This window comes from Lygodium microphyllum, chromosome 30 (assembly GCF_053477565.2).
Source record: "Lygodium microphyllum isolate KBCC chromosome 30, Lygodium_microphyllum_v1.1.10, whole genome shotgun sequence".
Classification (NCBI taxonomy): domain Eukaryota; kingdom Viridiplantae; phylum Streptophyta; class Polypodiopsida; order Schizaeales; family Lygodiaceae; genus Lygodium; species Lygodium microphyllum.
The window spans coordinates 26,581,564-26,595,488 of record NC_141164.1 but is presented as its reverse complement, the minus strand read 5'-3'; the positions used below and the strand labels follow the sequence as shown (position 1 = coordinate 26,595,488).

General features: G+C 40.3%; 1 protein-coding gene across 1 annotated transcript; it reads right to left on the bottom strand.

Annotated features, from left to right (window-relative positions):
• Positions 1 to 5,467: 5,467 nt before the first annotated feature.
• LOC148009639 (uncharacterized) lies at positions 5,468 to 9,326 on the bottom strand. The gene is made up of 4 exons (XM_087673146.1): positions 8,942 to 9,326; positions 6,475 to 6,535; positions 6,251 to 6,395; positions 5,468 to 6,167 (listed from the first exon to the last, which is right to left on the bottom strand). The coding sequence occupies exons 1-4, from the start codon at positions 9,207 to 9,209 to the stop codon at positions 5,916 to 5,918; spliced, it is 726 nt and encodes a 241-aa protein (XP_087529272.1). The 5' UTR covers positions 9,210 to 9,326; the 3' UTR covers positions 5,468 to 5,915.
• Positions 9,327 to 13,925: the final 4,599 nt, after the last annotated feature.

Below are 13,925 nucleotides of genomic sequence, written 5' to 3'. Positions count from 1 at the left end.
TCCACATATCACTCATGAATCAACCATCTCTATATGATACAATGGCTAAGGGTAGTCCATGTAACTTGAAGACATGCGTGAAGAAAAGGCAGGCTACCCCCTTGGCATTCAATGGTGGCTTGGAAGGTATAAAGTGGGCTTATTTGGAGAAATAGTCCACCACTACAAAGATGATAGTATAACCATGGGGTTCTAAGAGTTTCACAATAAAATCCATGCTAATGGCGTCCCATGTCCGGCTAGATACTGGCATTGGTTGAAGTAAACCTGCTAGCTTGGAGCATGGTGCTTTCACTAGTTGTCAAGTAGGACAAGTCTTGACATAGTCTATGACTTTTTCCTTCATGTTCGGCCAAAAGAATTGTTTTTGAAGGGCCTCAAGTGTCTTGCTTTGTCCCATATTTCCCCTAACTTCCCATCATGCACTTCATGGAGTATGACTTTCTTTAACTCCACACTGTTGGGAATGTACAATCTCTTACCTACGAACAGAATTCCCTCCTCCAAGGTATACATGCCATGAGGTGTCCTTTCAACTCTCACTTCTTCTATGATCTGTGCATTTCTTGGCCATGTTCTAAAAGCCTCTTTCACTACAAGAAGTTGCTATTAACCACACTCAACTGCCTTCAAATTGGCCTTGCGACTTAGGACATTTGCTATTTTGTTTGTGGAGCTTGGCTTGTGTTTGATCTCTAAGTCAAACTCGGCCAGGAAGTCAAGCCATCTGGCTTATTTGGCAGACAATTTGGGCTAGGATCGGAAGTATTTGAGTGATGTGTTGTCTATAAATACAACTACGTATTTGTCTTGTACATAGTGCTTCCATTTTCTAAGACATCAAATTATTGCTAGCATTTCCTTCTCATATATGCTCCATCTAGTCTATGAATACAACTACGTATTTGTCTTGTACATGGTGCTTCCATTTTCTGAGACAGCAAATTAGTGCTAGCATTTCCTTCTCATGTATGCTCCATCTAGTTTTTGTATCTGTGAACTTCTTAGATTCATAAGCTACGAGGTGCCCATCTTGCACCAACACTCCCCCAATGCCATAATCCGATGCATTTGTGAATATTTTGAAGGGTTTTGTAAAGTTTGGCACTTTGAGTACAAGGGTTTGGCTCATACATTCTTTCATCATCTCTAAAGTGACTTGTTGCTCACTTCCCCATGTGAAATTTTCACCTCCTTTAGTTAGATGGGATAGTCGAGCGGTTACCATGCTGTAATGCTTGACAAATCTTCTACAAAGCACCATGAACCCTAGGAATTCCTAAACTTCTCTCACGGTCTTTATTAGCATAGGCCAATTCTTCATTGCCTCTACTTTCTTGGGGTCTACTCCGATGCCTTCCTCGCCTATGATGAACCCTAGGAATTCTAACTCCTTCATTATAAACTCACATTTTTCAGATTTGGCATACAATTTGTGTTGTCTCAGCTCTTCAAAGACTAATCTTAAGTGTTGCTTGTGTTTCTCTAAGGTTTTGATATACACTACGAGATCATCTATGTAGATAATGATAAATATATCTATCTCGGGCCGGAATACTCTATCCATTAGGCCACAAAAGATACCCAACCCATTGCTCAATCCAAACACTAAGACGAGCCACTCGAAGCTTCCATAACGAGTACGAAAGGCTGTTTCGGGGATGTCTTCTTCTGCTATACAGATTTGATGATACCCTGACCTAAGATCTATACAGTCGAAATATTTGGCTCCATGTAGTCTATCTAATAGGTCTTTAACCGAAGGCATGAGATACTTATTCGTGATGGTGATCTTATTAAGAGCCCTATTGTCTACATATAATCAAAGCTCCCCATCCTTCTTGGCAAACAACACTAGGGCACCGAAAGGGGATTTGTTGGGTTGAATAAGTCCTTGCTCTTCCAATTTATGTAATTGTTTCTTCAACTCGATGATTTTGGTGTGATTCATGTGGTAAGGGGCTCTAGGTAGTGGGACTGCCTGTGGGATTAGCTCAATCTTGTAGTCTACCTCTCTTTTGGGGGATAGGCCTTTGGGTAGTTATGTTGTCATCACATCCGCATCTTCCTCAAGTATTTCTTCCACTTCTTTGTTGCCAACTTGTGGTTTGGGATTCTTGGCAACCTCCTGCTCTATAGGTCAAATCATGCATAAATACACCATGTCTCCCTACTTCGTTGATTTCTCCACTTGTTTGGCACTGTAGATCATGATCCAAGGCCGAATACTAATAGCTTATTGAGGCATTACTTGGACTAGTGCTTTTGGTTTATTAGGTGCTAACTTCGCAGTTTGGCATGAGACTCCATGCTTTCTCTTCTTCATTTGCACTTTGATTGATGTTCAACTTGGAAGTTGCATTCTTTTACATGGTACTATGTGCCCTCTCCTTGCATATCCATCATCACTTCATTAACTCCTTTTCCAAACATTGCAATGACATATTTGTCATAGAACTCCAAGCCTAGAACAACTTCAAAGTCATCCATGTTTATGACTAGAAAGTTGAGTCTGGCCTTTCATTTACCTACTTCCACTTGCACTACAAAGACTTGTTTAACATTCTTTGCTTCTCTTTGCACAAAGATCATTGTTAATTCTTCTGGGGCCTTAGATAATTGTAGTCCATGTTTAGCTATACAATATGGTGTGATAAAGTTATGAGTGACTCATGTGTCTACTATGATTGCTTGATCCCCTTCACTCACTCTTCCCTTGAGGTATAAGTATTGTATTGTTGCTACCCGAGCCACCATGCATTGAGGACATGCACTAACTGTCTAGGCTCTCTTCACTTCCACTAGGGATTTACTGGATGCATAAGGGTTGTGGCTCCTCTCCTGTATAAACACTTGTGACTGCCACCCTGGACCCACCTATTGAGGCTATGTCTTCCATGGGGCATCTATTTTGATAGTGGGGTCCCCCACACTTGAAACATCTAACCCCTGTGGCTAAGGCTTGGTGTCTCCACCATAATGTATTTGATCCTGCAAACCCATAAGATACACTAGGGGTTGGTTTATATTGGTTGTTTTCCCACCGTCCAATTGCTCCTCTTGATACCAAGGCTAATTGTGACACGGCTAAGGTTATTCTTGAGATTTGACCCCGAATCTCTGATATGGGGTCTTTGGGGAGACTGGGTCTCGAGGTCGAAGAGTTGATGGTAAGGTTGGTGTTGAATCTAGCTTGACTACCTTGGGTTGTCTCTCCTCCCTTCTAGGTTGACTAATCTTTTAGCCATCCTCATGGCCTCCGCTAAACTAGTTGGTTTCTATCTTTCAACATCTCTCGTGGCCCACTCTTGCATGCCAAATAGAAATCCATGTAACTTTGTGTCTATGTCCATGTTGGGTAGTTGCAATATCAACTATCTATACTTGCTAACATATTCTTTCATCTTTCCTTGTGTTTGCTTGAGATCTCTCCACTCATCTAACTTTGAATTTCTCCATCTTCGAGATGTAGTAGTCTTTTAAGTTTCTCTTGAAGTTCTTCCCGTGAAAAGACTGTGTCCTTACTCCTGTTCCACTAGATACCAGCTAGCAACGTCCTCCTCTAAGTAGATAGCTACCACTTCTCCCTTCCTCTCTTGAATTATTCTAGCTACTTCAAATACATATCTACCTCTGCAATCCATTTATTCAAATTCAACCCATCTCTCTTCTTTGTACTTGGTGGGTGAGGCATCCTGAACTAACCATAATCATCTTCTAAACTCTCACTCTCCTCTTCCTCCTCATTGTTTTGCCTCTTGAAAGAGTCTTTCTTCATGTCCTTGCTTCCTACTCCAGTTGCCTTTTCCTTGTCTTTCTTTGTATCTTGAGCTCTCCTAGACATTTCCTCCCTAACTAACCTATCTACCAATCTATCCAACTCTTCTTGTAGTTTGTTTCTCCCCTTCTTCCTGTTGTTGTATCACCCCACTCTCTATAACCCTACTCCACTCCAAACTTTCTATTTTCCTCTTCTTCCTTCATTTGTATATTCCTCCAGATTGAGTCCAACAAACTTGACATGCCCTCCAACTGCCTCTCTAGTCCAATTACTTTTTCTTCCTGAGCTTCTCTCCATTCATGACTTCAACTCTTCTTCCTCTCCGTTGTCCTCCATATTATTGTGAAAAGCCATGCCTCAACTTTGGTGGTCAACATAGGAAAGCCACATTTTGCCTTCAAATGGTGGTTTTGCCATGGGAAAGCCATGTCATGTCCTCAAATGATGACGTGTGTTAGGATCACCATGTCAAGGGATGTTGCAATGGGGATGAACGTGATGTGGTGCATCGCAACATGAGTTGCCACGACACGATTTCGAGACATTGGATCTTCTCTCCTACTTCCATGAGTACTCCTTCAATCCGAGCAAGAGTCACTCTCATACCAAGTGTAATACACTTACACTCAATCACTCACTGACACAACACAAAAAGGTAACACTATATTTTAAGAGCAAGATATACTCTTATATTATTCAATGAAAGAAACAGTATAACATAGACACATCCCAAAACTACACCCTTCTAACGCCACACATGTGAGGATTCACCACAAGGTATAAAAAATCACACGTAAAGTGGAAACCAAGCAAGGCTCAGAGTCACTACTACCCATATAGGTGTTGTTGGCAACAACACCATGGTATAGCTACAAAGCCCTTACGTGGGAGGGGAGCGCTCCACAAGATGACGCACTTTCTATCAATATGTACAAAGCCATGGTAAAGCTACAAAGCCCTTACGTGAAAGGGAAGCACTCCGCACAATGGCACACTTGTTAATATGTATAGAAAAAGATGCTCCTCAAAAAACTTGAATGACAATTTCCACCTCTCTAACTAACCTCACCTACACAAGCCCTTTCAATTACATGCTACATGCTTTTTTGAAATGATGTTTAATTGCTTTTTTAAGGTCAATGAAAGGTGATACTCAAGACTCCTAGGTTCATTAGCAAGTGGGTTTTCCAAAATATTGGCAGACATAGAAGACTACTCATTAGCACTCCCGCAGACAATTGAATAAACACTATGCTGCAATCATACCCATAAAACAAGCTCCAACACAGTGACTTAAACATGCACAGCTTTGACATACTGCCTGTATATCCCCTTGTACAAGTTTCAGGTGGAACACTGATGTTATGACATTTGTCACACGAACTTCTATGACAAGCTGCCAATCATTCCAACTTTTGACAGATGAATTTCTAGCCATTTGCCAACATTTATACCAGCTTTCATACTAAAAGGTTCAAAGTACCAAAACACGCCAAACATCTAAGATGTGCCGGGTACAAAAACGTAATGGCCACTGAAATTGTCTAACGTGTTTATTTAATTGTTCTGACATAATCAAGTTGTTCTACAAAGGAAGACAGTGGATTTCCAACGCAGAAAGAAAACCAAACAATGTCTATCATGACTCATAGGCCTTTGCTGGCAAAAAGCCATTGCAGTATCATATAAAGAAAAATGATAGTGGGATGTCATTGATATTGTGGCCTAAATAAAATACAGGTGCCCGGTTCCAGAAGTTAAGTTTTGAATCTTTAGTGAAAGTACAGAACCAGGTTCCCAGATTTCACAAATCCTGGATGTCATGTTGCTCCGGCTCATACAAATAGGTGGACCCACCACCATTACAAAGGATAAGGAAGTAGTACATTATTCATCAGCAGGGAAACGAAAAGTCCATTATCGGCTTGTTTTAGGGTTCCAAACAAAATTGGCGACCTTTTCTAGAGGAGAGAACTACATCTAATATTCTCAATAGGTTTGGGTTGACCGTCGAACTATCTAACCTAGTTCGGAATCTGTCCAGACATGTAACAGATAAGCTGACTTTGAAAAAAGGTGATGGTAGAACCAGCTTCCACTGATGTGATTTCATTAATTTCAATAGGATCTACTCTTACTCGCTTCCCATAGCCATCATAAACTCTCCCTCACAAACCACCTCACCTCCAACATACGCTTTACCCTCCAATTTTGCTATGCCAAAACGTTTCTGGAGTTTAACAAGGTTCATGCGCATCACTAATGTATCCCCTGCAATGACTGGCTTTCTAAATCTTACTTTGTCCACTCCAGCAAAGAAGAAGTTACTTTTGGAGCCACCAACTTCAGGCTGTAACATGATTATACCACCAACTTGAGCCATTGCCTGCACCATAGAAGATGCCCAATGATGAAGACTGACAATCTGCATATTGATTACATGTGTGAAACATTAAAACAAAACTTTACCTCAATCATTAGGACTCCTGGCATGATAGGCCGCTCTGGAAAATGGCCAGGGAAGAAGTTGTCATTGATTGTCACATTCTTTATTCCAACAGCAGTTACACCAGGAGTATACTCAATCACACGATCAACCAAGAGAAATGGAAACCTGCAAAGCCAGCACTATCTTCATCCATATGCAAAACAAAGACTTTCCAGAAAAGGCCTTTTAGTGAAAGCGATCATACCTGTGAGGAAGAATGTCTCGAATCTGGTTTATGTCAAGTGCAGTGGGAAAAGCAGGAAAACCTGCATTCAACAGGGTTAAACAAAACCTTTTTAGATATATAGACATGTTAGATAGGACTCCAATAATTAGACTTATTCAGTTCTTTGATTTTTAAGCGCTTAGATCATATTTATATGTAGAGGTGATGGCCTGCAACCTACTGTCACAAGAGTGGTGTGAATGGGTCATGCAATGTCCATTTACTCAAATAATGTCTTGTGTATACTGCAGCTTCCTTAGAATCCCATAAAGATGATGCAGATGAAAGCTTGCTAGATCTGTGCATTTATAGGTTGCAAAGGCAGACACAATGCACATGTTGCTTAGAACCGTGTGTTGGAGAATTCAAAACTTGCTAAAAATGGTGAAATGTTTTATGGCAATATGAATGCTATAAAACATATCCACTTCAGATATGCCAGTATCACAATATTCAAGGCTGATAGCCATCTGGCATGCGTCTCAAAGCACATGACCAGTATGAAAATAAACATTTATGAAGATCAAGAAGGGAATATAACAGGCAGTGTCATGTGATTCAACCCAAGCCTCTCAATGCTTGTATATTTTACAAGAGAGTGCTGGGTAACATAGATTAGATCTCTCTCAAGCCTCAACCCTTGTACTTGGCATCCTCCCCTTTTCAGTGCTATGTCAATGAAAATGCTGGGATGGAGATGTTACCAGTTATCTCAATGTATCTCCCTCATCACCACTACCATTGTACATTGATGTCTGAAAACTTGTAATAGTTGTCATATAATATTATCTGTCTGCAGCATTTAGTTTCCCATTGTCTACCTTCCTGGTTGGTTCTATCCATCATTGCATGCCTCCATTTTGTTGCAATAACAAGAATAACAGACCTCATAGGAACAAGTTGAAACAGATTGAACAGAAAAAACCAAAGCAATGCATGTAATGAGTGCACAGGGCAGGCAGAGTTACCCTTGGGCAATAGAAGGGACTCAATTTTCTGCCAACCCATTTGTATGCATAATACTGAGCAAACAAGAGAGGTTGACCATTGTGCAAAAGTTGGTTTTGATGTAACTCTGTTGCACACTCTGACAGTAATGAGCTTCTATTCCCCTATGCTCAGTAACAGTGTATAGTAATGACTTGCAGCCCTGGTTTTGTTTCTACAGTATAAAAGGAATCATAGATCCTTTCATATTATCAGGGAATTCAGAACAGGCATATGGCAGGTGACAACAATCATGTTTACGATTCAGATTAGGGAGATGGACCAGCAGGCAAGGAAATCAAGGACATGCATGGCATGCAGTCAGACAATCTTCCAAGACTGTAGCATGTGTCATTGAATTGGCCTAAGCTCTGAAGCTCTCTTCTACAGATATCACAGCTCTACGTCCCCTATAAGAGCTCCCTAAAGGCACCAGATCTCCTAGGGGAAGCAGGACTAGACAGCCATGGCGTCTAGAACACTCTTCCTCGATACACAAACTCCTCCCCTTAGATGGCACATGGCACAGCTCATGCCATGTGTATGCCTATACAAATTATGAAGACGTGTAAGACAGGGAAAAACTGTGCCACACTTGTGAGATCTCAACCTCAGCTACATAGATCAATCATCAGAGCTCTAGGTTCCTTATAAAAGAACTCCGCCCTTCAACACCCACAGCATAGCAACAACAAAGTAAGATTCCCTTCCCAACAAATCACAGCCAACCACATGATATTTTTTAACAGTCAGTCTGTTGTAACTACCATCACAGCCATCTAACTTTCTTCTCTATGGAAACTCTTCACACCTTCAATCATCTGCAGCATACAAGCATAACTCAATAAGAACCAGACCTGATTGTCCCTTTTTCCCATGGATCAGCCAGCCCCATATGCATCCAACTACTCGAGGTTCTTTCCTGTTTGGTTCACTAAAAGCGCCAACTCATTATGATTTCTCACCCAACATCACCTTAAGTTCGAGCCATATCCAATTACGTAAGCTTCCAAAAACCGCATCCAGATTAGCGTACTTGCATGGACCTGCGATCTCAGCCATGCTTGTGTAAACTAAAAGGCTGTCAAACTGGTTTTGGCGCCCTCAGATATCCTTTTGCAATGTACACTCCTCATAAGAGCTGAGTTGAAATGTGCCATGAATGGAAAGCTATAAGCAACATGGTAGATAATGTATGTTTGATGGCTTGCCTGATTGCAGCGTGATCCTACTTATGCTTCAATGTCAGCGCTAATTTAAAGTGCAGATAGTAGTCTTGCAAGTGCACGCAACAAGCACATGTAGCAGATCAGATTTTAAAAAGAGAAGACGAAACAATGCAAAAATCGAGCTGATAACAAATGTGTTGTGACATGCAACTTTTATCGAAGGTACCAACATATACACAGACTTCAGAGGTGCACATGATGGAAATAAGAATCAGAGCAATGAAGCTCACGTTTCTCAATAGGGATTTCGGTGTCCTCGGGCGTGGCAGGCGAGATCTCTCCTGACGACGGAGCAGGTGATTCCACGTCAGAAGTGGCTGCTGCTGCTGCAGGGGAGGCGGTCATGGAGACACGGACGCATCGGAGGGGCTTGCGTAAAGGCCGAGAGTGCAGGCGGAGGAGGGAGAGGGGAGCACAAGTATGGTGAGGATCAGCGACGGGAAACGCATGAGGTGCGGCCATGGAAGGGGACAGGAGAGACGAGGCGGCGGCGGCCATGGCGGGGGCAGCAGCTGAGCAGGTTCGCCCTGGGGGATGGAGCTCTTCGTGTTGGTGATGGATCGAGCTTCAAAAATGCATGTTACGAAGAAGAAGAAGAGAATTATAGGGGCGGGCGTCCGGGGGGCGGGGGGGGGGGGGGAGGGAAGGCTGCAGTTGCAAGTAGGGGCTTTTGGTTCTTTCGAGTGGTTGGGTCGCCCGCCCTCTTGACGGACTCTTCCAGGTTCATTTTTCCCACCACCAGTTCAACTACTACCTACCCCCCCCGCCCCAAACACACACACACACACTCTCTCTCCCCCCCTTTGCATGTCACCCAAGGGCACGTCCACACACATCAGACCCCTCCCTCTTGCACGCGCGACTCTAAAACATTGCAGATGCAGATTGGCCCTGGGAAAAGTGGATGGATATCACACATGTTCTCCACTCCTCTGCTATGGTATCCAACCACAACGAGAACAGACTTACAAGTGTAGAATCAAGATCTAAACTTGCACTACAAATGGAAATGGTCGGAAGCCTTTCCAACTAACCTACAATTCTTCATTGAAATAATTAGGCAAAAATAAGATATTTCACCTTTGCTTGACAATTTATGAATATGAGATGAATGATCATGGATTTTTGAGAATCCGTCAATCTATCCTACTGTGAACCACCCTAAGGGAACTAGGGTAAAAGAGGACATCTCATTAATTACACCAAACTTGTGGTGCCTCACTTTTCAAGACTAGAAGATGGACATGGCAATTTGAAGATGCAAAGTTCTAACGAATAAGGTAGGGGTTGAATTCAATAAAGTCGTATGGGTGCCAAGCCTACATTGTAACCTCAATGGCACAATCAATCATTGAGTTCAATAAAAGTTGTATGGGTGCAAGCCCTACATTACAACCTCAATAGCATGATCACTTGGTGTGTAAGATGTAGTGCATGTTACTACAATCTCAAAAACAAATCTTGGAGTTCACAATGCCAAAATGGGGAAGATATAAACACTTTTCTTTTTTTTTTTTTAAATTAAATCAAGGGCCACTCATGAGTTATTGATATTATGGAATTTGTAGCTACATACACCAATGCAATAGACCTATGCCACTTCCATACAATATCCCTCCATCTTAGTTGTCTTTTCATTACCTTCTAAATGAAACATGATAGACCCCTTGTACTCCCTAAAAAGGGTTGTACTTATTGGCCGCCATAGTACCCTACCCAAGGGAGCCTTAATGTCAACCATATTGCCAAGATTAAGGGAAACAACTTTGGCAACTTTGCAAATAATTCTTTAAAGTTCAAAAATTAGGATTAATTTAATTGTAATAATGTGACAAAAACTTACTAATTCTTCAAAAAATCTTATAAATCATTAAGGTTAAAGGTATTCCATATGAACAAGAGGTGGAAAATGGTAGTGCAAATTAGTGTGCCTCTCAAAAGAAAGTTGTTTTTAAAAGTAGCAACAATGCTAGCTTTCATATTTCTAAATTTATTTGCACATAGTGCCCAAACTACTCTACTATTAACAACTTTTACAGTATTAACCCCTCTTCACACATAGTGCCATAATTTCTCATTTACAATCCCTTTTAGGTATTAGCATCTCATTGCCATAGCGTTCAAATTCCTCACATTTTCTATCATGGTGCCCAAACATTTAGAGCAACATACACCCAAAAGATAGACATTACAAATAGAACCTAAGCATTGTTGTTGGGGGGGTAAAAGTTCTTGTGCCTACATTACCCTCTATTTACTATACACACCATGATTGTACACTTGTACACTGCAGGTAGTGAGCACCAATCATTGTCACTTGCTTCTTTATTCTTTCAGGCTAGTCACACATTGTGATTGTTGGAGTTTCCACATTGCTTCACTTGGGCTCTACCTTTCAATTAGTATCAGAGCAAGCATTCGAGGAGCTTCTTTATCCTTTGCTAGCAAAAGTCATGGATATGCCATAGCGGCTTAATAGCACTTTTGTACTTTGGCCTCAACTTTAGGTGTCTATAGCTAGAAATGAAGAACATAACAAGAGCCATAGATTTGAGCACCCGTAGGGTTGATCCTATGTAGTTTGTAGTTCTTTGTTTTACAGAAAACAAAGCTGCTCTAGTTTTAACAAGCAACATTTGATTGGTTTATGTATAGCATTGATGTATAAGCTCGAATATGGTTATGACATGCTTTGGCACTTGGATTTGAGCTACATTTGATGTATTTGGACTTTGGTCAATTGCTTTGAGCTTCCATGCTTACTCACTTTTATGGATATTCGGCACTTATGCTCCTAAATGTATTTGTGATGCACTTGGCCTTCTAGGATGCTTTGATGTATATGTCTTGAGCTTTGCTTGCTCACTTTGCATTCCAAATTCACTTTCAATGGGAGGCACTTGTACTTACTTAGTAGAGCTTTGTTCTTTGAAATAGTGGAACTCTTGGTTCATGTATATGCTCTCATGTATACTATTGGATGTAATTACTCTTGCTTATGGGTTGATTTGATTTTTTATGCTTTGAATACTAGCACTTGCCTCTATCAATAGTGTGTCAGTTATGTAATATGCTGATAGGATGCATGTTTTACTAACACTTTGAGTTTGTGATAGTCTTTAGTGCCGGTAGTTTATACTCAATCATTGCTAGTTGCATTCTTTGTATCTTGATTGCTACTCGAATATCCCTGGCAGTGGGAGCTTGCTTTCTCAGCTAATTGTCCACAATTGGATTGACATATATGGTTGTCTCTATTTTAACATTGATGTAACTATAGTTTTTAGCATTGTCTTGGAGAGCACACATTGTACTTTTGTAGTCTATTGCTTACAATTGGTAAACAGCTCTATACTTTAGTATTCCCTTCTATTTTGCTCTTGTTTTGGCTGAGTTTTGGAGGTTGATCTACTACCATTTATAGGAGTCCATTTTCTTGGATTTTGCATTGGTATGCTATCATTATGGTTGGTTCTTCAAATATGATAGTGCTATTTTCAATATTGAAAAGGTTGATAGCACAAATTTTACCTATTGGAAGATGCAAATATGGTAGGTACTGATTCAAAAGAAGCAGGTAAGGCTATTTAAAACCAAGGGTGTAAAGCCTGAAGACACGGGTCAGGATGATTGATATGAGTTGGATTAGCTATGTAAATCCACTCTTATACTCGCATTGTTTAAACAAGTTTTACTTCAATGTTATTGCACCTAAGGATAATGCCTGGCAGTTATAGGAAAAGATATGCAATCTTTATGACAAGCAAAATCCTATATTACTAATGTATTAGTTGAAATAGCTTATGGACCTTTGCATGAAGGAAGGGACTAGTGTGACCATGAATTTGAATGAATTTCATTCAATTTTTAGCCAATTGACTTTGCAAGGCATTAAGTTCAAGGATAACCTACATTCATTGTTCTTGCTTGTGACACTTCCTAAGTCATGGAACACTTTCTATATAACCATGTATGCTAATATGCCTAAGAATGGCTTGGAACTCTAGGACATTGAGGGTGCTTTACTCACAAAGAAAATAAGCGAAAAGAACGTAGATGCCTCCCACACTTCTCATGCATTGACTATTAGGGCCAAACCTTATGGTAAGAGTATTAATGACTGCCGTGGTGGTAGAGACTCACAAAGGTCTCAATCTCGCATTAAGTCCTATGGACATAAGTCCTCTCTAACATATCACTAATGTGGAAACAAAGGTTATATTTGATAATGTAATGCCGTAAGATGCACGATGATAAGCGCAAAGAGAAAGATAAGAGAAAAGTGGAGGAAAAATCTGATGATCACAATATTATTCCTAATAAGTCCAATGTAAAGATTGAAGAGATAAATACAATGTATCTAGAGTCAGATAATGAGTATATCTTAGCAACTTTCTCTCTTGATGCTTCTCAGTTAAATCGATAGTTCATCTACATATTTGTCGAGATGTTGAGCTCTACATGAGCTAGCATCCACTACGCATCTTAGTGACATGGCAAGTTATTATTCAGCGGCATGTTAAGTAACTAATATGAGGATACACCAGTGAATAGTTATTTGTTATGCAGCAATTTATGAATACTATAAATGTTGATGGTTCATCAAAGAATGATGTATGGTATGCAGACTTAGGTGCCTCTAACCACATGACTTCTCATGGAGACTAGTTTAGAGAGAGGTGTAATCTAGAGCCTCCAAGCTACGTGGAGATAGGGCATGATACAATTCATCCCATTTCTCATAGTGGAAATGTTCATTTGAGTATGCAAATAGCAAAACTAAGTACTTGACTAATGTTACATGTACCAAACATTACAAAAAGCTTAGTTTTTTGTTGGTTAAATGGTAAAACAAGGATTACAAGTTTGGTTCACACTTGATGGTTGTTATATAGAAGATCTCAAAAATCATTGCAGGTTGATTGTAAAAGGGAAACATGCTAGCCGATTGTTTATTCTTGATCTAAGCCTATCTAAAATGAATGATGTCATGTTTGCACAATGTTTAGCTGCTATGGGAGTGATATTGAAATTTGGCATAAGAGAATTGGTCATGTGAATGTGCAATGGCTAAAAGACATGCAATCAAAATAGAATGTTGATGGTTTACCCAAGTTTAGGGTTGGAGGGATGTATAAAGTATGTGAATAATGTCAATTTGAAAAGCAAAAAAGGCATGTGTTTTCACATGAAAAGCATGTATACAAGAAGCCA

Excerpts from the sequence above, each read along its gene's own strand:
- LOC148009639 (XM_087673146.1), bottom strand. The coding sequence starts at position 9,209 with ATGGCCGCCGCCGCCTCGTCTCTCCTGTCCCCTTCCATGGCCGCACCT. Across the intron at positions 6,396-6,474 it reads CGAGACATTCTTCCTCACAG|GTTTCCATTTCTCTTGGTTG; the intron begins GTATGATCGCTT and ends CTGGCTTTGCAG. Across the intron at positions 6,168-6,250 it reads CAGGAGTCCTAATGATTGAG|GCAATGGCTCAAGTTGGTGG; the intron begins GTAAAGTTTTGT and ends TCTATGGTGCAG.